Genomic DNA, 23,725 nt, shown 5'->3' with positions numbered 1-23,725 from the left:
ACTAATCTTATTGTTTGTGTCCTCAGGTGAGTCAGTACACCTTTGCCATGTGCAGCTATAGAGAGAAGAAGGCGGAGCCAGTCGAGCTGCTCCAATTGGATGGCTACACTGTGGATTATACCGACCCTCAGCCAGGTACAATTAACCAATCATATCTTATGACTAGCAGACCCCTTCCTGTTAAAAAACAGCCAGCAACAAATGGAAAAATGTAAAGAAACATTTGTCAATAATGTTTACTAGTCTGGAGGTTTTGATAAGAGGTGATTCTATGTTCCTTTGACACACAGTATGCTATGACTTTGTGTAGACTGAGAGGTCCATGTCTTTAAGAGACTGAGCTGTACTGCACAGGTCCGTCAGCAGAACACTGAGCACACAGGTGGAATGTGATTGGTTAGCATTACTGCCCATCACTGCAGGGGGCTCCATTTACATGTGTTAAACAAACACAGGTGATTGGCTAGTTAGGCTCCATTAACTCTAAATTAAATGCAGTGACTCTTTGAACATGAAATTAAGCTTTAGCTTCCCTGATGTGGTCATGATTACATCATCAGTCTATAACAGTGAAAAACGAATATAAAAAAAATTGTGTATAGAGTTCAGCTTCACTGAGAAATGTGTTTTATTATTAGTATTATTATAGTTCAGTTTTTCACACTGCAATGTGTGTAATAATAGTAATATTAATAGTAGTAATATTCTTACTATTAGAAGTAGCAGTATTATATTTAAGGGTGTTATTTATTATTGTTATTGTTGTTATTATTATTATTATTATTATTGTTGTTGTTGTTGTTGTTACTATTATTATTATTAGAGTTCAGGTTTTCTTGTGGGCCACGATAATTTCCTGATAACATCAAATGATAAAAAGTGATCCTATGTAATAGAAAATGATACTGTTTATGTGCATAAATATTCCTGATTCTTGCTTTAGTCCTTTATCTGGCTGCGCTCAGTCCTGTCCTGTATATGTGTTGGTGCAGGTCTAGATGGTGGGAGGTCGTTCTTTAATGCTGTTAAAGAAGGAGACACTGTGATCTTCGCCAGCGATGATGAGCAGGACCGGATCCTGTGGGTTCAGGCCATGTACCGGGCCACAGGCCAGTCCCACAAACCCATACCTCCCACACAGGTGCACAAACTCAACGCCCGTGGAGGGGGAACCGCACCACAGCTCGATGCCCCCATCTCCCAGTTCTGTGAGTACAGCTTTACACACACACACACACACACACACACACACACACACACACACACACACACACACACACATATAGACACACACACACACACACACACACACACATAGACACACACACACACACACAGATATTTAATTTTAATTCGGACATTTGAAGCCCTAACTGGTCATTCATTTCCTAAGGAGAATGTAATGAAGATGTGTGCCCTGTGAGGAAGAGTGTGTCATGGTGACCGTGTGGTGGGCAGGTTCTGTTGTTTCTGTTGAATTTAGCTTTCTATTTATTTTTTTACTTTTTTGTTATTCCCTTGCTACAGCTGACTACCCACTAGCACCCACAATAACAACAACATCAATAATAATGATAATAATACATGATGATGACTCTGTTGTACTGATATTTTATTTTTTCATTTTCTTTTGTCTTTCTGCTTGTATGATTTTTCTTGATCTGTCCTACAGTAACAAAATTGTATATGTAATGTAAGCATAGTCTCTGTCACTCTCTGTTTATCTCAGTCTCTCTATCTCTTTGTCTGTCACTGTGTCTATCTCTGTCTCTCTCTTTCTGTCTGTCACTCTCTTTCTCTCTCTCTGTCTCTCTCAAGCCTGGTCAAGATGGCTTTATTGGCATGACTGTATAAAATACAATATTGCCAAAGAAGTGACAATGTTTACATTTAACTTCACAAAGAAATAGTGGTATTACCATGAATAACAACAACAACAACAACAACAATAATAATATGAACATATGCTAATAACCAGTGAGTGTGTGCGTGTTTATGTGTGGGGTTGAGTTGTGGGAGGTAGGAATAAGGAGATGAGATGTTGGCACTGACTGTCTCTCTCTGACTGTCTCTGACTGTCTCTCTGACTGTCTCTCTCTGTCTCTCTCTGACTGTCTCTCTCTAACTGTCTCTCATGCGATGACATGTTGCTACATATTTTGCAGTAAAGTTTGATGTGTGCCCTGCTACAAGAATCATTTTTAATTTTTTGTATTATGGGAGTATGTTTTGTATTTCAATTTCAACCTGTCTACTCTTTTTTATTACTAGGCTGTGATCACTCAGCCTATTCTCTATTTAGAGCTCGAAACATTTACTTTGAGGTTGAGTTTCACAGTTCCAGTGTTCCAAATAGTGAGTGTTCCAGGGCAGTGCTGGGAGCAGGCTGGTCTGTGGCCGTAGTTGTCATGGGGTTGGATTTATGCAGTGTTTCTCTAGGACTGGTCTTTAGATACAGTGTTTCTCTGGGACTGGTCTTTAGATACAATGTTTCTCTGAGACTGGTCTTCAGATGCATCCAGAAATGTAGGGATCAATTTGTATGTTTATTAATAATGGAAATCGGCCTAATTCTGATCTGCATGTGTGTTGGTGTTTGTAAGGGTTTTAAGAATCATTCAGCAGAGTTCTGCATATAGGGCTTTTATTAGATGCCTGTCCCCATCTAGTGTAGCTATGGTGATTGCGTTGACCCCATATCTCACTTCCATACAGCACAATAGGCTCTCTCTCCCTCTCTCTTTTTCTCTCTCTCTCTCTCTGTCTCACCTTCTCTCTATCTCTATCCTGCTCTTTGCCTACTGTATTTGGTTGCTGTTTTGGCCACATATGTGTTGATCAGTGATGGCTTAGTTACCTTGAAAATGTAATCCTGATTTCCTGATTACTGATTACTCCTTTAAAAAGTAACTTAGTTACGTTACATATTACTTGATTTTAAAAGTAACTACGTTAGATTACAAGTTACTTTAGTAGTTACAGTTGTGATCAAATTTATTCAACCCCCACTGAAATAAAGTGTTTTGGCCAGTTTGACATTGATTTTGATCATTTCAGTCATCTTATTTACAATTATATCAAAGAGGCACTTATAAATTAGACAAACATAACATAATATTTATGATGGAATAACCACAAATGTCTTTACTGTGCTCACATCATTATCAGTTTTATTCAACCCCCTAGTGACATTATTTTTTAGTACTTAGTACAACATCCTTTTCCAGTTATGACAGCTTTCAAGCGTGAAGCATAGCTTGACACAAGTGTCTTGCAGCGACCTATGGGTATCTTAGCCCATTCTTCATGGGCAAAAGCCTCCAGTTCAGTCACATTCTTAGGCTTGCGCACTGCAACTGCCTTCTTTAGGTCCCACCAGAGGTTCTCAATTGGATTTAAGTCTGGTGATTGCGATGGCAACTCTAGAATGTTCCAGCCTTTCATGTTCAACCATGCTCTAGTGGACTTGGATGTGTGCTTCGGATCATTGTCCTGTTGGAAGGTCCAACGTCTCCCAAGCCGCAGGTTTGTGACTGACTTCATCACATTTTCCTCCAAGATCTCCTGGTACTGAAGGGAATTCATGGTACCCTGCACACGTTGAAGCTTTCCTGTACCATTAGAAGCAAAACAGCCCCAAAGCATAATTGACCCCCCGCCATGCTTCACAGTAGGCAAGGTGTTCTTTTGTTCATAAGCCTGGTTCTTCCTTCTCCAAACATAGCGCTGGTCCATTGTCCCAAACAGTTCTAATTTAGTTTCATCCGACCACAGTACACTGTTCCAAAACCTTTGTGGCTTGTCCACATGACTTTTGGCATACTGCAGTCGACTTTTCTTGTTCTTTGGAGTCAGCAAGGGGGTGCGTCTGGGCGTTCTGGCATGGAGGTCTTCGTTATGCAGTGCGCGCCTTATTGTCTGAGCTGAAACTTCAGTGCCCACATCTGACAGGTCTTTTTTCAGTTCCTTAGCAGTCACGCAGGGATTTTTCTCCACATTACGCTTCAGGTAGCGCACAGCAGTCACGGTCAGGATCTTCTTTCTGCCACGACCAGGTAACGTTTCCACTGTGCCCTTTAACTTGAACTTGCGAATGATACTTCCGATAGTGTCTCTTGGAATATTTAACAACTTTGCAATCTTTTTATATCCATTGCCATTCTTGTGAAGAGCAATAACCTCTTCTCTTGTCTTCTGGGACCATTCTCTTGCCTTCACCATGCTTGGAAACACACCAGTAGATGTCTAGAAGGAGCTGAGTATCACAGTCCTTTTAAATCTGCCTAATTGGTGCTTATCATGCTTGATTGCTGCTCGTTGACATCCACAGATGTTTTCAATACCTGATGGAAAACACTGGAATGAACCTCTGTTCTTAGGAGTGGTAGTCGTAAAGGGGTTGAATAATTGTGTCAATGAAGAAATCACAAAAAGGCCATTTAATACTTTATGACAAAAAAAATTGATGCTATCTTAGTTGCATTTAGTTCTTTAACAAGTCCTTGTAAGATTTCATTATGAACACAATTACAAATGTGCACTGAATTCCATAAAACCCTTCGCAGCATTGGGGGTTGAATAAATTTGATCACAACTGTACATTCAGCAGCAAAATTAATTTTTTCAATACTCACTTTATTGGAAGTGCATTGTTAACAGTAACAATGTATCTCCTGACATTACGTTTGTGTAGCTGCGTGGTATTATTTGTAGATTTATTTGTTAACGTAATACAAACGAACTGTTCAGTCAGACAGCTACTAGTTGTGAAACTAAATACAATTACAATTTCAAGCATTTTTAAGTAGGCTACTTTAGCCAAAATTCCAGCACTTTTCAAACCTGGAACACAATGCAACATTAAAATTCGTCAGGTAATTGTTCCTTCCCCTGTTTTTGAGGGGTATTTCTTTACACTACCACATAACGTTACGGAGAACACTGCACAGAATGACGTGTAAAACGTGCTCGCGCTCTCACAGGTTCGCGCGCAGCGTGTGAAGTTGAGCGCTATGGTCAGACGCAAAAGTAGAACTGAGCCAAGAAGAAAGCAAAAATATATATCTACTAAGGAAAATAAAAATAATAACACACAGTTAATTGGATAAGTAACTTTAATCTGATAACTGGACTGGAAATAGTAACGCGTTATATTACTCGTTATGACATCACTGGTGTTGATGCACGTGTGTGTTGGTGCACGTGTGTGTTCATGCACATGTGTGTTGGAGTGGTGCATGTATGTTGGTGTACATGTGTGTTCCTGCATTTGTGTGTTTGTGTACATGTGTGTTCAGGCGTTAGTGTGAGTTAACGTGGTGCATATGTGTTCGTACACGTGTGTCGGTGTGGTGCATATGTGTGTTGGTGTGGTGCATGTATGTTGGTGTACATGTGTGTTCGTGCATTTGTGTGTTTGTGTACATGTGTGTTCAGGCGTTGGTGTGAGTTAGCGTGGTGCATATGTGTTCGTACACGTGTGTCGGTGTGGTGCATATGTGTTGGTGTGGTACCTGTGTGTTTTGGTGCACGTGTGTGTTCGTGCGCAAGTGTGTTGGTGCACGTGTGTGTTGGTGTGGTGCACGTTTGTGTTGGTGTGGTGCATGTGTGTGTTGGTGTGGTGCCTGTGTGTTTTGGTGCACATGTGTGTTCGTGTGCATGTGTGTTGGTGTATGTGTGTGTTGGTGTGATGCCTGTGTGTTTTGGTGCACGTGTGTGTTTGTGTGTGTTGGTGTTGTGCACGTGTGTGTTTTGGTGTGGTGCACGTGTGTGTTTTGGTGCACATGTATTTTCATGCGTGTGTGGGTTGATGCATGTGTATATTCTCCCTACTCTGACTCCTTCACAACATTCTGGTTTGCTCCTTTCTTGCCTCGCCCTCTCTGGACAACCCCCTGAACAGCAGTGCCCAACAGATACCCCACAGATACCCCAAGATACCAGATACCCCACAGATACCCCACAGCATCCCCAAGATACCCCACAGATACCCCTTCAGACCCCTTGCTATGCTGCTCACTCTCACTATGGTGGTCTCATATGACTCTTTTAGGTAGAGATTATACAATCTGGTCTTGCATATTTGATTTTGTAATCTATTACAAATCTATTATATATATAAAGTATTGCACAAAAGTCTCAGGTTACCATAACATTGTTTGGTAATGACCATATACCATATATAATTATTTCTCACTCTTGCAAACGAATGCAATAATTGTTTATGCAGTATTACAAAACATAATAATCAGAGCTTCTCTAGAGCTTCTCTAGGCTACAGTGGAAGGTATTCAGTCTGACCTCTAGTGTGACCTCTCCCTTACACAGGAGCAGTAGAAGGAAAAAGACAAAAGGCTAAATCTAAAGAACTCTGGGAAGGGCTGAAAAAAGCCTGGTATGATATGACTTCAGAGAACTTCACAGTCTCCCCAAAAGAGGTGAAGATGTGCTAACTGCTAAGGGAGGCCACATGAACACTGACCTGTGCATGTAGAAGCTTTCTTTGTATTTCAATAAAGAGGCAGAGAAATAATAACAATATTTAGTGTCTATGAATAAATATGAAAATAATTATGTGGGGTGTGTTTACTTAGTGTTTGTAACGCTAAGTATTTTGTAACCTTGTACTTAAGAACATTCTTAAATTTACTTAAATTCACTAAGTACTTGAAGCTCACATGCAGTTCTACCTCAAATAGGATAGAGGCCGCTAATTTCCCTTTAAAAAACTTGCACTGGTTTTAAGCTTTGCATTAGCACACTTGCTAATATACCAAACATGAAGTTATGAAAATTCATATAATTTGGATGTCATATTTATTGCGAAAATGCAAAGATACTACCTTGAATAATGTTGTCAGTATTTTCCTAGATTTAAATTTATTTTGGTTGTATGAATCACGGTGTAGTATCACAACAACCCATTATGAAGGTTTTTTTGTTCAAATATATATATATATATATTCCATTTTCATATGTTTCATTTTATTCCAGGGGTCATTTCATTCACATCAAACAAACAATGATGATAACTTGATAGAAGTGCACGAGATTATTTGTTTTCCAATGTAGTGTTCAATTAAAAATCTAACAAATAAATTAAAAAATCTAAAAATCTAATAAATAAATGTATTCTCTGCAAAGAAATGACTACAATAAATTGAATACGCTTGGCATGACTTAACCAATCAAATGGACTGATAAATTATTTCCATATATAAGTAACTTTGAGTAAGGCCAAACTAAAGTGACGCTAATTATGTATTTCGGGAGACTCCTGCATTGCCCATGATGAAAGCAAAGCTGCTGTATCCCAATGTGTGCACGCTGAGACTGAAGTACTGCTGTTGCACCAATATATAGAACACTTCCACATTCTAAAGATGCGTTGCGTGAAATCACAATAGGTTTTATATAATTGGAAGCATTCCTAGAATTGGCAGTACAGTGGATGCACAATGATCCTCATACACACTCTCAACTTCTGGAGCCCTGTTATAAAGGCATAAGAGTACATGTCCCCACCCCATAATTCCTGCTCAAACTACAGAACTACATACTATGACTCGTACTACTCATACTGCTGTGTTAGTTTGGGTGATGTGGGTGGTGTAAGTGGTACATGTTTTTCATTCACTCACCACCTTCAGAAATAAATAAGGAAAATACAACAACCACTGATAAACTCCTGCCCTGCAACTTTTGTTTTATCTCCTATGCTTTGTAGATTTTTTCAACTTCCAGTATTTGGGTGAGTTCGTCTTTGGAAAAATCCCATTAGTGATGCAGTTTGCAATGCTTCTGTACTGATGCATGAAACGTTGTGTCCGCATTTATAGGCATGATATTCGGTGGATACTAATTGTAAGTGTAAAGTAATTACTTTTATTTCTTAATTTTCTTCTTTTCGTTTCTTTGAAACTTACAGTTTATATTACAGTTTCCCATTTCCCTACACAAACCTTTGCATTTTTATTGAACACTGCAAGATCCTTTGAGCTGCACTGATTTGGTAGTAGGGGGCAAACAAGGCAATGTTGCATTGTATGATCCTCTTCTCCACATTCACAGGTGGTCTGGCCAGTTTCATATCCCCATCTGGCCATGGCAGCTTTTGATAGCCCTGTTCTTGTTCTCAGGCGGTTGAGCATTTTCCACTGGACCCATGGTGCCTCTGAGCCCGGGGGGAGGGCTTCAGAAGGGGGAATACCCATGTCAGTAGGAGGTGGGTCATCCTCAAGCCTTTTGTCCATAGTTGGAGTCTAGTTTATACCTGTGATGGTGATAGGGACTTTGACATGGCTGAGAAAGCTTCTCCTGGACTTCAGCCGTTGGGCCGGGGGTGTGCGACCATGAAGGGGGTGGCGTGCATCACTGGTGGACTTGGTCATCTCTACTCGGCTGGCAACTTCTCGTCTTACATCGGCAGGGGCAATGCCAGCGAGGAGGTGCAAGTTGTTTATGTTTGTAGGCTTCAAGCAACTAGTGATTAAGCGACAGGTGTCATTCAATGCTGAGTCCAATTTCTTGGCATGGGATGATCTTTCCCAAACAGGACATGCATACTCCGCAGAGGAGTAGCACAGAGCCAAAGCAGTAGATCTTAGCGTGTGTGCTGTAGCTCCCCATTTGGAGTTGGTCAGCTTCCGAAGGATGTTGTTTCTGGAGTTTACTTTCAGTTTGGTGGTTTTGACGTGTTCCTTATAGGAAAGGGTACGAGCCAATGTTACGCCCAGGTAGATAGGGTTAGTGCAATGCTTAAGAGGTGTTCCAGACCATGTGATGTTAAGAGGTCGGTTTGCTTCCCGGTTCCTGAGATGGAACGAGCAGATTTGGGTCTTTGCAAGGTTTTCGTGTAGGTGGTTGCACTCATAGTAGAGGTGTAACTCATCCAGGGCTGAGGTGAGATTCGATTCCACAGCTTCAAACGTACTCTCCTGGGTTGTTACACAGAGGTCGTCAGTGTAGATGAACTGCTCAGTGTTCTGGTCCATTGGCTGGTCATTGGTATAGATGTTATATAATAGTGGAGCCAGCACACTTCCTTGCGGCAAGCCATTCCACTGTCGTCGTCATCGGCTTTGCTTGTTGTTAAGAGCAACATAGAAACATCTATCTTTGAGGAGGGCTCTGATAAGGTCTGTGAGTGCCAGGTCTTTTGTCATCTCCAAGATCTTTTCAGGAGGAGGCGGTGGTTCACAGTGTCATACGCAGCAGACAGGTCAACAAAAACAGCTCCTGTCACCAGTCCTTTCTGGAACCCATCTTGTCTCTCTGTGAGACTCAAGAGTTGGCTTGTCGTGGATTTTCCAGGTCGGAATCCAGCTTGTTGACGGATGATGGCTAGTTCAACAACTGGGGCAAGCCTGTTGAGGATCAAGCATCCAAACAGCTTGTATAGGTGGCATAATTTTTGGGGTCTGCTGGAAGGTGGGCGATCTTCTGTTCGAGTTCTTCTTGGAAGCCAAATCAGTTCGCTTTCCCAAAGTTTAATCTTCTCCGGAAAGGAACTGTGGCTGGGATAACTGCAGCATTGATTGTGAGACCAATGGGACAGTGTTGGGTCTTTGGCTCCAGTGGCTCCAGTACTAGCTTCCTGCTCAGTCCAGAGATACTATGGCTAACAAACACAATATCAGGGTTGTAGCCTGCTTTCCATCGCCCACTGTTGAAGGACTTTGGTTGCTTGGCATCGTGGATCAGATTGAGCTGGTTGGTTTCGGCCCATGCTTCCACTGCATCTCCATCTGTATTATTACCGGCATATCCCCATTGTGAGCTGTGGCTATTGAAGTCTCCAATCACTATTCTTGGTTTCCCAGGTGTTGGTATTCCTGGCATTAGGAAAGGTATAGGAGGTGGTTTGTAGATGGAGGTGATGGTTATTCCTCTGAGCTCAACTGTCAGGACCTCAATGTTGTTTTCATCATTTTTTGATGTTGATTCGATGGTTGTCACATTTTTTGCTAGCATGACGCTTCCATATTTCTCGTGTGGTCTTTCTAGAAAGAGAGTCGAGCCTTCCACTCGAGGGCGGGGGTGTTTGGGTCCCTGGTGTGTTTCTTGAAGGCATCACACTGATGATCTCTGCAGAGTTTGGCAATAAGTTCTTTATTTGCAGACAATCCTTCAACATTCAGAGATGTCAGAGCTGGCTTTGAAGGTGGGCATTTGCTTCTCTTCCTGTTCCAGGCTGGTGAGCTGCAACCATTTGTTGGGCTTCTGAACATCATTTGTCTTTGACTCAGCTTCAAAGTATTTGGTAGAATTCGCAAGTAATATAGGTAATATCACTTGACAGGGATCGCGACGTGAACGCTTCTACCTTGATCCCCATTTCTTAATAATTTTCCTAATTATTATATTTTATTAATATAAAAAAAATTCTTAATAATTTTCCTAATTATATTTTTATGGTATAATCATGAAAATATTTGTGTAAATTGGTGGTTCAGTTTTCGACTAGTGGAGCTTTTCCAGCGTGGATGCAGAGGGAGTGTCAAGAAAGAACTACTTAGAACTCATACATTTGGAGACTACAAATGCTTTTGGGAAACACATGCAAAATTGGCTTTCTTAAACGTACAGTTGTTGGTACATCTCTAAGATAATTTGTTATAAAGCACCCATGGTCATTATACCATCGCTAAACCAACTTATCAGATGGTGCCCTTAGACGTTTGCACAGAACGGACTAAAGGCCTCCATTAACATGCGAGTACATCACAGCAAAGCCCTGGTCAGCTGGTCTTACATAACACGACACGGCAGGGCTGTCACGTCACCGAACCACGAGACGTTTCTCAGCATTCAGCAGCTTCACTGAAGGAAACAAAGGTTTAATTACAGTGAGTTTGTCCGGCCGCTGCTGTTGTTGATTTATTGCTCTAAATGATTGAATTGAAACTGCTGGTTTGACAGAAGCTGCACTGCAGCCCCAGCAGCTGGTAATTACCGGGTTAAGAGTGACACCCCATGAATTAAACAGTGTGTTTACAGCCTGATTATTTCTGGAAGCTATCAGTGGAATGTTACCAAATAATTACTTGCTAGTTCACACTCTCTCCCCTCCTCTGCATAAAATAAAGCTACTCATGTTTCTTTAAAGGGAATGTAAAAAACTAAAGGCAAGTGAAAATGTTTGAACAGTTTAGAACACAAAGAGCAATTTGTAGTCAAAGGGTGTTATCAGACTAGAGGCGTCAGATCCATCTCAATTCTACCAAACATAATGAACAAAAATAATGTTTTTACCCACAATTAATCATTTAGACAAAATCATCACCTGTGAAGTGTTTTTAAAAATGACGAAATTATTTTTTACTTCAGCTCTTTTAATATAATTGAGTGTAGCTGGAATGTAGAATGTTAATGAGCATTCATGGATGTCATGCTGTATTCTCATGTCATACTACCTTGTTTCTGATACTCCATAATCACACTCAGAGCACACGTCCAGCTGAGGATCATACAGTCCTGTGTCTGATACTCCATCATACTCCCAGCACACGTCCAGTCAGCCCCGTCCACCTCAGCTTCTGATTGATTTTTTGTGTTTATTCACGGTTTGACATATCTAGTCTTGCTTTCTACACCCCTTAAAGAATGTTTGCAAACAGTTCCTGATTCTCTCTCTCTCTCTCTCTCTCTCTCTCTCTCTCTCTCTCTGTGTGTGTGTGTGTGTGTAAAACAGAGCATCAATGCTCAGTTCTATGTGGAGCTCTTTACAACTTGCTGATCAAACAAAGCAAAACATGATAAACTCACCAGAAATGAAGAGTTCAATAGAAGAGTTCAACAACAACAGAGAGATACTGTACATAATTTTTGAAGACTGAAAGTGTTGCAAAAATGTAACCTTAAAAAAAAACCAAATCTTTGTTAGAAGCAATACTTAATTTTCCAATACAACTCAAAAATATCTAATCAAATATACTGGTGAGGATGGTGAGGATGGTGGTGAGGATGGTGAAGGTGGTGAGGGTGGTGGTGAGGATGGAGAGGGTGGTGAGGATGGTGAGGGTGGTGGTGAGGGTAATGGTGAGGGTGTCGGTGGTGGTGAGGGTATTGGTGAGGATGGGGAGGATGGTGAAGGTGGTGAGGGTGGTGGTGAGGATGGAGAGGGTGGTGAGGATGGTGAGGGTGGTGGTGAGGATGGAGAGGGTGGTGAGGATGGTGAGGGTGGTGGTGAGGGTAATGGTGATGGTGTCGGTGGTGGTGAGGGTATTGGTGAGGATGGAGAGGGTGGTGAGGATGGTGAGGGTGGTGGTGAGGATGGTGGTGAGGATGGTGGTGAGGATGGTGAGGGTAATGGTGAGGGTGTCGGTGGTGGTGAGAGTATTGGTGAGGATGGGGAGGATGGTGAAGGTGGTGAGGGTGGTGGTGAGGATGGAGAGGGTGGTGGTGAGGATGGTGAGGGTGTCGGTGGTGGTGAGGGTTATGGTGAGGATGGGGAGGATGGTGAAGGTGGTGAGGGTGGTGGTGAGGATGGTGAGGGTAATGGTGAGGGTGTCGGCGGTGGTGAGGGTATTGGTGAGGATGGGGAGGATGGTGAAGGTGGTGAGGGTGGCTGGTATCAGCACTGAGTGTGTGCATGTGGACAGTGAGGTTAGTGCTTCAAAAAGTGTCAAATCAACACAAACAAAAAGCAGTAAGATGTTGCCATGGTTTCCACTCTCCTGGGGGGAAGGAGCTATAACTGACATGCGGTTGACACTCGCCCGGTCACATCTGCCCGGTCACATCTGCCCCTGCCCAGAGCACACGTGCTCCTCTCCGCTCATATCACACAGATGTGAGAAACTACTGGTGAGACACAGGAGAAACACATCTGACATCTGGCTCAGGGTCAGGACCTCTGCATAACCCACACGGTCTATGAGTCATTGTCCTCAAGACCTTCAGAAAATCTTTACAGTCTGTATTCTGAAAATCATTGTATTGTATATAGTGCAGTATGCTTATACAGTATGCTCATACAGTATGCTCATACAGTATGTTTATACAGTATGCTTATACAGTATTCAGTACATAGTTCTGATTCCTAACGTCTCCACTGTAACCATGTTCACACTTCACTACTGGGAGGCACTCCTGTCCGTTTGCTGCTGTAAACACTGAATCTGCCTCTGACCAGGGGCTCCGTGAAGATGCTATGATGTTATATGATGTTATAACAGGCAGGTGTGCAGCACACTGTGCCCTATGTTAGCATGCAAAGCCATAGCGGTGTAGGGGCCACAGCCCTCACAGCCGGAGGAGCATTCACACGCAAATAGCGGTGCTGACGAGCCCCGGGCTCCTGGCTCCTGGCCCCGAGCCACATGAAACATTGCATTACAATGGAACTAGACCCCCTGGTGGACGGTGGCTGGTGGATTCAGCTAGCAGCCGGCCACTTCGCCCAGACCCCCGTGTAATGCCTGAGCAATGACCAGGCAGGCAAGTGAAAATATGTTGTTGGATTTGTTTAGACCCCTTATTGGACACTGGCTGGGAGCTGAGGGGGCGGGGCAGGGGGCGGGGCAAGGGGGCGGAACTTGGGACGGCCCTCTCGCTGTCTGCGAGGCAGTGGCGTGGGGTTGCTTTAATTAGCCTGACCCTGAGGCGGTCCAGGGCCTGCAGGCAGCCTGCAGAATGGAGAGGGAAGAAGGAAGAGGAGGAGTGTAGAAGAAGAGATCAGACTGAGCGATCGGATGACCTGTGTCAGGATGGCCTGTGTCAGGATGACCTGTGTCAGGATGGCCTGTGTCAGGATGACCTGTGTCAGGACAGCAGCAGGCGGGGTTGTTAGTCAACAACAGGCCCAGTGCTATCACCTTGGACACAAACAGCATACAGTATTATATCCTGAAATTTAAGGAACAAGATAATAACAAGATAATAGAATATTACATACGTAATATAGACATGGTATAATTGTCTTTGTAGAAACATGTAACCAGGATACAAAATGCAGGTTAAATATGTAAACATTGCAGGCAAATTGCAGAACTGTATAATTGAAATGTAAAGTCATGCATTTTTGTAACAGAACACTATGAACGAATTGAATATCCAACAAACTGATTAATGAGAAGGTGCAGCCTCTTAAAAGTAACCATGCCCTGATAGGTCTGATATGTCTGAGCTCTGGCATCTGAGCTGTTTGTTTAAGTCACCCTGGGTTACCCCGGGCTCCTCCTACCTCTACTGCTCCAACATACTAACGCATCTGCATGCAAGGTAGATGTTCCTCAGGTAAAGCCTTTGTATGTGCTGACTGAGCCACCACCTCTCCACACACACACACACAGACGCAGACCGGGCCCAGAAGCACGGGATGGACGAGTTCATCTCAGCGAACCCCTGCAGCTTTGACCACTCCTCGCTGTTTGAGATGATGCAACGCCTCACTCTGGACCACAGACTCAACGACTCCTACTCTTGCCTGGTATGGACCCATCCACACGTCCATTTAACTCAGTTTGATTCTGCCTCATTCGTTACGAATACTCTGAGTACTTGGTGAGTTTGTGTTGATGCTGTTTCGGTCTGCGTGTACCACTTTTCTTCTGCCGAGCCCGGAACATCGGCAGCTCGATCTTTTCTTCATTCCGTTCATTTGTGATTTATTCATGTCTGGGTTGATCAGAAGAGCCATCAGTCTCTCCGTTTCCCTGTGCAGGGATGGTTCAGTCCGGGCCAGGTGTTCGTGCTGGACGAGTACTGCGCTAGGAACGGCGTGCGGGGGTGTCACAGGCACCTGTGCTACCTGAGTGACCTGTTGGAGCGGGCCGAGAATGGAGCCATGATCGACCCCACCCTGCTGCACTACAGCTTCGCCTTTTGTGCGTCGCACGTGCACGGCAACAGGTAGCTCCCACCTGCTGGAAACAGCTCCGACTGCACAACTTATGTCTCCCTCTGTCTCTCCCTCACTCTCTCAGTCTCCTTCTTACTCTGTATGTCCCTCACTTTCTCTCTCTCTCCTTCTTACTCTGTCTCTGCTCTGACACATTCCTGCGCCTCCTCTCTCCCACCCTAATGTCCATCCTCTCTCAGAGGAAGAGTTACTGTGAGCTATCATGGTACTAGATGGTGTTTAGGGCTGTAGAGCACTGGAGCCATGGCAGTACACACAGCAGCACACGGTCAGATCACCACCTGTGATTACACACGTCTCCATACCAACCATACGTCTGTACACTGTCCGCTCCCCGGGGCATTAGAGACTCCAACTCGTCTCACAGCACAGCTTAAGATCTCCAGCCATAACCGGCTGTGTTTACTTTGCAGATTCTCCTTTGATTTAGCATGTCTCATGTTTTCTCTTTTGTTTCTCGCCTGACCTTTTACTGTCACAACCCTCATGTTTGCATGTGTGTACACCGTGCTTGTGCATGCTTGTGTGTGTGCGTGTGAATGAAGTCAGAGGGTGTGCGAGCTTATCCAATGGCCTGTTTCTAAGGCCGACCTGCTCACTGCTCTGTGCCCCACCCCCCCTGCCAATTCCCCTCCCTCTTCTAAAAAAGAGCTCCGCCTCCTGGAGTTGAGGAGAAAGAGGGACTCAAAGTCGCAGATGTCCACTATGCTCCAGAGGTGAGGCCGACCACAAGCTGCTCATTGGCTCCTCACCAACAAGCTCCTCCCCTTTTTCTCCATCTCCCAACAGCTAAATATACATGCCCTACCCCTTCATTAGGGTCACAATTTGTGTTGTTAGTGAGTTCCCTCTCTTCTGTATCATTGTGTCTGTACTGTAGCGTGTACTATGTGTGGGAAAGGTGTGAGTGAGTGTGGGGGGTACACGTGTGTAAGGGTGTATGTGTAGGGAGTTGTGGGTGGGTATTTGTGTGATGGAGGTGTGTATGTAGGGTGGGTGTGTGATAGACGGTGATGGAGTGTCTGTGTACTGTTATGATCAGCTCAGACTTGAAGACACGTGTAGGTCCTAGTCAGAGAGAGAGAGAGAGAGAGAGAGAGAGAGAGAGAGAGAGAGAGAGAGAGAGAGAGAGAGAGAGAGAGAGGTGTGAGAGTGGTAAGAGTGAGCTGCACTTTTTCCTCCACTGTCCAAAATTCAGCACAATATGAGAACATTTCACAGACAGGTTTAAACAGTTGATCACAAATGACCAAATATTTACAGAACTGGAAAATTGAGGAATAATTCTGGGGGAGGGACACACCACCCCCCTGGTATATATCAGCAGGTCACCACCTGAGAGACACCCACCCACAATATACACTCACCGGCCACGTCATTAGGTACACCTGTCTAACTGCTCATTAACGCAAATGTTGGATCAGCCAATCACATGGCAGCAACTCAATGCATTTAGGCATGTAGACATGACATGGCCAAGACAATCTGCTACAGTTCAAACTGAGCATCAGAATGGGGAAGAAAGGTTATTTACAGTTTTTCTCAGTCGATTTGGTATATTTCTCACATCATGTTTTACATTGGCATCACAACAAGTGCATTTCTCAAAACAGTGTAAACAGCACATACTTCATTCAAAATTCTTTATTTTTGCCTCAAAAGCAAATATTTAGGTCAGTCAATTTGTCAGTGCCATCAGAATATCTAGTTTGTGTGCCATTGCCTATGAACAATGCAATCAAAATACTTAGTTATGTTGTCAGTGCAACTATAAGTCACAGTCAGTGCAGACTAAGTATATTCTGAGGCAAACTAGCTAAGCTTTTGATTTCAAGAATGCTGCACATTCTATGGTATATCAAATGAAACAATACATGTTACACACAAAATACAAACTTACATAGAACACAAAGTTACACATGACTGTATATGGGAGATTGATAGCAAGAAATTGGACTGGAAACAAATTTGTACAGCAATATTGTTTGACTGTATTTTTTGCACTGCAATTTGTTGACAAAAACAAATCTGACTGAAATTCCGAAAAGACAGACAACTGACTGGAAAAACTGCAAAATTTGAAACTTACTCTTCACATTCAAAACAACCTGAGCACACACAGCCTCCTCTTGTTGAGATGTGAAAATGGAACCTCTACCAGACTATGATCTACTCTTGATATCCTATATGGTATAAGAGTGCAAAAATGCAAAACAAAAAATTGTATACAGTAACATGTCAGAATTTGTCAATGTGCAGCATTATAGCAGAGAGCACATTTCTGAATTACATACATGTTTTCACTATGAAATGTTTGAACGATTGAAGACACAGTTGTTCTTCCAATATTCAGTTGCATCCAGCGACCAGCTTCAGCCATTGTGAGACCATGATTTACATGTAAAACGTGGTCCACAATTATTGCCCTTACAGTTTTTCACTGTTTTGTCCCCTCAGCCTTACACCACACAGTCTTACCCCTCTACACCACACAGTCTTACCCCTCTACACCACACAGTCTTACTCCTCTTCTTGGCTGTTCACCCTGTACATGGCTTCATGTTTCCATTATGAGACTTTGTGATACTGCAGTGTTTAGCATTTATAAATGTTTGCCAACTACAGTAAAGGTTCATGAGACGCACCTCTGACCTGTGGTTGAGACCATTGGTTGATCTAAACCTTCACAAATTCCCTTTCTTACTGTAACTGAATGTTCACCTGCGAATAATTTAATCAAATTAGGATAAATTACTAAAATGTATATGTAAAATATATAAATAAATGTAAAATGATGCCTTAGAGATTATGACATGTTCAGCACTTTTGCATGTAATGACCAAGGTGATGACCTAAAGACTAAATGTTGTGAGGGTAAGACAATTCAACAGACAATTCAATACAACGCATTTTGATAAACATAACATAAGCAGTTGATAATGCAAAAACAACAGACAATTGCCCATGACCATTTGCAAAATGTACAAAATTAGCAAAATGTGAAACAAATTACATATTTGCAAAATGTGAAACACAATGGGAAATGCAATTATGTTGTGCACAAGTGACAAGGTGATGTGGAGATTGAATGAACAGTTTGAGAATTTCAATTCTGATGTGAGAAATGAACCAAATCTACTGAGAAAAACTGGAAGTGACTTTGAATGGGGCATGGTCGTTGGTGCCAAATTAGCTGACAGGAGTGACACCCGGTGTTGTCTTCTGCTGCTGTAGCCCATCCGCCTCAAGGTTCAATGTGTTGTATGTTCAGAGATGCTCTTCTTCATGCCTCGGTTGTAACAACTGGTTATTTGAGTTACTGTTGCCATTCTATCAACTCGAACCAGTCTGGCCATTCTCCACTGCCCTCTGGCATCAACATGGCATTTACGCCCACAGAACTGCCGCTCAGTGGATATTTTCTCTTTTCAGACGATTCTCTGTAAACCCTAGAGATGGTTGTGCATGAAAATCCCAGTAGATTGGAAATGGGGCTACAATTTGTATCAAGCTCACCAAAATTGAACAATAGAAGATTGGAAAAACGGTGCCTGGTCTGATGAGTCTTGATTTCTGCCGCGGCATTCGGATGGAAGGGTCAGAATTGGGCGTCAACAACATGAAAGCATGGATCCATCCTGCCTTGTATCAACAGTTCATGCTGGTGGGGATGGTGGTGTGGGGGATATTTTCCTGGAACACTTTGGGCCCATTAGTACCAATTGAGCATCGTGTCAATGCAACAGCCTACCTGAGTATTGTTGCTGACCATGTCTATCCACAGTGTACCCATGATGGCTACTTCCAGCAGGATAACGTGCCATGTTATAAAGCGCAAATCATCTCAGACTGGTTTCTTGAATACGACAATGAGTCCACTGTACTCGAATGGCCTCCACAGTCACCAGATCTCAATCCAATAGAGCACCTTTGGGATGTGGTGGAACAGGAGATTCACATAATGCATGATGCTATCAGACTCTCTGAGGAATGTTACCAGTACCTTGTTGAATCTATGCCACAAAGGATTAAGGTAGTTCTGAAGGCAAAAGAGGGTCCAACCCAGTACTAGCAAAGTGTACCTAATGAAGTGTCTGGTGAGTGTATATTGCACATATTTTATACATGCATAGTCCTTTTGTAAAGGTCTTTAATTATTGATATTTCATTTACCACTGCTGCCACGTATAAGGCAATACATATTGTTGTAAATTACAGTCATGCCAGCATTACAATTACAGTCATTCAAGAATCTTGATGAGATCCTTTCTGTCTGTCTGAGAGAGAGAGAGAGAGAGAGAGAGAGTGAGTGAGAGAGTGTCTTTTTGTCTATCTCTCTCTCTGAGTTTATACAGTTCTGAGAGAGAGAAAGATAGACACACACACATACTGAGACAGAGAGAGAGAGACAGACAGAGAGACAGCAAGGCAGACAGAAAGAGAGAGAGAGCGAGTGAAAGAAAAAGAGGGACGCTCTGGCAATCTGTCATCCTGTCAGTCCTGACCTCAAGGCACAGAGGTGTTGTCCCTGTTCCCCCTCCCCCATACCCCGCCCCCCCACCCTCATACCCCTCCCCCCTCCCCCATACCCCACCCCCACCCTCATACCCCTCCCCCCTCCCCCACCCCCACCCTCGTACCCCTCTCCCTGCCCTCCTGGTGGACCACAGCTGCCAGTAGCATCTCGGGTGTACGATAAAATACTATTGCCTCATTACAATACTTGGATTAGCATATTTGATAACAACCAGTGTTAAGTGGGGTGTGATTAGCATTTTGGTGTGAGTATGTCTGATGCCATGTAGGGTTATGATAATGGGAGCACCGCCTGTTCACAAGCAGAATGTGCCTGAAGGAGCAGAAAGGTTAATTAGTGTGAAACGTATTAATTCATTCATTTTTATTTTAAAGCGGTTGGAGTTCAGTTGGAGACATTTTAGATAAATTCCTTATTGTGCACATCATTGTCTCTCTCACACTCCAATTGAACACTTACACTTACACACACACACACACACACACGCACACACACACACACACACACACATACACACACACACACATAAATAGAAGAAACACAACCAGAGCTGATGTGTCATCTGCACAAATTTTTAAAGTGTACACACACACACCATCTCACAACCATGTACACACATGCACACGCACACACACATAGACACACACACACACACACATACACACGCAGGCTGGCTCTTCATGGTTTGTGACAGGCGGGGGAGAACAAGGATGTGAACAGAGTGTATGTGACAGAGGAGGTGCAGGCAGCCGTCACAGACCTCGGAGGAGAAGGAGACAAGATACACTCCTTGTCAACCCTCACTACGTGTCACCCCTCACTATGTGTCACTCTGTGAAAGCACAGGGGGTCGTGGCTGTGACACTATGCAGGGGGTCCACTGCTGTACATGCATGTGTGTGTTTCTGCATGCAGGACCTCACAGGAGGCAGAAGCAGGGACGGGAGTAGGGCGGGGCAGGGACGGGAGTAGGGCGGGGCAGGGACGGGAGCAGGGCGGGGCAGGGACGGGAGCAGGGCGGGGCAGGGACGGGAGCAGGGCGGGGCAGGGACGGGAGTAGGGCGGGGCAGGGACGGGAGTAGGGCGGGAGTAGGGCGGGGCAGGGACGGGAGTAGGGCGGGGCAGGGACGGGAGCAGGGCGGGGCAGGGACGGGAGCAGGGCGGGGCAGGGACGGGAGTAGGGCGGGGCAGGGACGGGAGTAGGGCGGGGCAGGGACGGGAGTAGGGCGGGAGTAGGGCGGGGCAGGGACGGGAGTAGGGCGGGGCAGGGACGGGAGCAGGGCGGGGCAGGGACGGGAGCAGGGCGGGGCAGGGACGGGAGTAGGGCGGGGCAGGGACGGGAGCAGGGCGGGGCAGGGACGGGAGCAGGGCGGGGCAGGGACGGGAGCAGGGCGGGGCAGGGACGGGGGCGGGGCAGGGACGGGAGCTGGGCGGGGCAGGGACGGGAGCAGGGCGGGGCAGGGACGGGAGCTGGGCGGGGCAGGGACGGGAGCTGGGCGGGGCAGGGACGGGAGCAGGGCGGGGCAGGGACGGGAGCAGGGCGGGTCAAGGGCATAGACAGAGGGCACTAGGGGACACTTGAACGTGACACACAGGGCATTGAAGGAATCATTTGTATGATTGTCTTAAGGTTCTCATGTTCCTACATCAGCTCGTATGTAAATACTGAGCATTGCCAACTCAGGTGAGTGTGTGTGTGTGTGTGTGTGTGTGTGTGTGTGTGTGTGTGTGTGTGTGTGTGTGTGTGTGTGTGTGTGTGTGTGTGTGTGTGTGTGTATAGGCCTGATGGGATTGGCACTGTCACAGTGGAAGAACGTGAGCGCTTTGAGGACATTAAAGAGAGACTGAGAGTACTGCTGGACAACCAGATCACACATTTCAGGTAGATATTCACTATAAAAAATTGTATAGACATTCAAAATGAGTAACTAACATTCAAATTTGTAGAGATATTCAAAGTTGTAGTGAAAAACAAAAGATTTCCAGGGAAACAGAATGCTTCGGACCTTCATCAGATGTGCAAGCACAGTACTTCTAAATTAGGAAGAGGAATCAGTTTGTATATGAAAGTAGATGTTGTGTTTCCAAAATAAACTGGATCCTCCTCATGGTAATTTAGAAAAGTAAGAATGCTTTCAGAAATAGAATTGTTAATAGAAGTGTTAATATAAGTGTTAATTTTCATATTTTTTCAATTAACAAAATGCAAAGTGAATGAACAAAAGAGAATTCTAAGTCAAAACGGGTATAACCAACCTCTACCTTAATAACAGCATCAGTTCTTCATGTCAGTGTAAATGTACAGTGTAAATGTACAGTGTAAATGTACAGTGTATTCACTTCATGTGTTAAGGCAGCACCAGACTGAGGTGTATGAAAGACTCACACTCCTCCTCTCTGCCTCTAGGTACTGTTTCCCGTTTGGCCGTCCTGAGGGCTCTCTCAAAGCCACGCTGTCTCTGCTGGAGAGGGTAGGTTGCCTTCCACACTAACGCCTTACACACCACTATGGTCATCTGAACAATATGACTATGACTATGGTCAATATGAACATCTGAACATCTTCTAACTATATATTACTAAGTTAAAGTATTACTAAGTATAAGTTACATTTTTTACCAGCTTTTGTAAACAGAGATTTGGCAAAATGGTCAAAGGCGGCTGTGTCTCTATGGCAGGTTCTCATGAAGGACATTGTGACGCCAGTGCCTCAGGACGAGGTGAAGGCGTTGATCCGGAAGTGTCTGGAACAGGCGGCTCTGATCAACTACCAGCGTCTGTCAGAATATGCCAGAGTAGAAGGTACCACGAACAATTGTTAATCTCTCTGATTTTCAACACAGTGGGGACCCAGTTTATAATGTCATTCTGTTTCAGGGGAGAAACAATATCATTCTGGCTGCTCTGCGATCTTTAGGGTGCCACAAGGTATTTGACATTGGGATATAGTGCAAACATGCAGTTGTTTGCAGCTCCGTCAGTGTGTGTGTTAGTGTGCGGATTATTGAATGTGTGTTAACAGTGGAGAACTGGCTGTTAGACACGCAGACAGTAAGCTTCAAAAAGTACAGCACATAGAGGTTACTACAGCACTGGGTTCCAACGGCAGCTGTGGAATTTTGGAACTGTACAAAGTGTGTGTGTGTGTGTGTGTGTGTGTGTGGGGGTGATTATTGTGGATGTCAGTTGATGTAGAAGTAGGAGTCATTGTGAAAAAGCCTGAGAGACTACTGCTGAGTGAACGACTCAAAGCTTCCAGACTGGCAGAAGCATTGAAGGCCGACATGAAGGACCATTCAGTAACTTCTGGGTGGATTTACCCTACTGACTCTTCAGTATGGCTTGTTTTATGAGCTTGAGCTGTGAGCAGTAGTTCTGGACGTGTTCTCTACGGCGTGGCCTGGTGTGTACGCACAATCTGTAATAGGTCTGCCTTTGTCACAGGTGCCTGTTCTAGCAGTGTGTAAGTAAAAATGCATTCACGTCCTCTCTGAGGTCTGTTCTCTGCTGTTCTGAGATCTGTTCTCTGCTGTTCTGAGGTATGTACTCTGCTGATCTGAGATCTGTTCTTTACTGATCTGAGATCTGCTCTCTGCTGTTCCGAGATCTGTACTCTGCTGTTCTGAGATCTGTACTCTGCTTTTCTGAGATCTGTACTCTGCTGATCTGAGATCTGTTCTCTACTGATCTGAGATCTGTTCTCTGCTTATCTGATATCTGTTCTCTGCTGATCTGAGATCTGTTCTCTGCTGATCTGAGATCTGTTCTCTGTAGTTCCACAGCAGCCCCTCCCTTGCCGTCCTCCAGCTAACATTTCCTTCCACTGCTTTTAAGACATCTTTACATGGACAACAGCCTTTTCCTTCCCAGAGTGCTCCTCTGTGTGTGCATGGGTGGGTGTGTGTGTGAGTGTGTGTGTGTGTGTGTATGTGTGTCCGCACGTGTGTGTGTGTCCGCTCTCTCCCCTTCTATTCTGCAGAACTCTCTTTACTTACAGCAGGCTACAAAGCTCATTCACACTGTAAATGTCACCCAGCCTGTGGACCCTTCTGTTTGCTCTCATAGACACAGCAGCAGCATCCTCCCACCCCCCTCACATCTAAGCCAGCCCTTCTGTCCCAGCCCTTCTGACCCAGCCCGTGTGACCCGGCCCATCTGACCTGGCCCATCTGACAGGCACTTCCTATCAGTCATCTAAAATAACATTTCTTTAAAGTATAACTGATGTGATTACAACTTGCAGCTTTTCTAAGAAACACAAGAATCAGGTGAATGTCAGCAGAAGAGGTAGAGACTCTTCCATCCAAGGTTATAATAGTTTTGGA

At 44.3% G+C, this 23,725-nt stretch overlaps 1 protein-coding gene across 2 annotated transcripts in view; it reads left to right on the top strand.

Annotated features, from left to right (window-relative positions):
* The window catches only part of cadpsa (Ca2+-dependent activator protein for secretion a), a 109,141-nt gene that overhangs the window by 50,428 nt on the left and 34,988 nt on the right, over positions 1-23,725 (top strand). For both annotated transcript variants that reach the window (XM_076991880.1, XM_076991959.1), the window contains 7 exons: positions 27-135; positions 993-1,208; positions 14,295-14,431; positions 14,666-14,853; positions 21,181-21,282; positions 21,808-21,871; positions 22,079-22,202. In XM_076991880.1, the coding sequence (XP_076847995.1) occupies positions 27-135; positions 993-1,208; positions 14,295-14,431; positions 14,666-14,853; positions 21,181-21,282; positions 21,808-21,871; positions 22,079-22,202 (940 nt within the window). The remainder of the gene's footprint in view (positions 1-26; positions 136-992; positions 1,209-14,294; positions 14,432-14,665; positions 14,854-21,180; positions 21,283-21,807; positions 21,872-22,078; positions 22,203-23,725) is intronic.

Source organism: Brachyhypopomus gauderio, chromosome 1 (genome assembly GCF_052324685.1).
Source record: "Brachyhypopomus gauderio isolate BG-103 chromosome 1, BGAUD_0.2, whole genome shotgun sequence".
Taxonomy (NCBI): Eukaryota; Metazoa; Chordata; class Actinopteri; order Gymnotiformes; family Hypopomidae; genus Brachyhypopomus; species Brachyhypopomus gauderio.
This window is presented reverse-complemented; position numbering and strand designations above follow the sequence as displayed.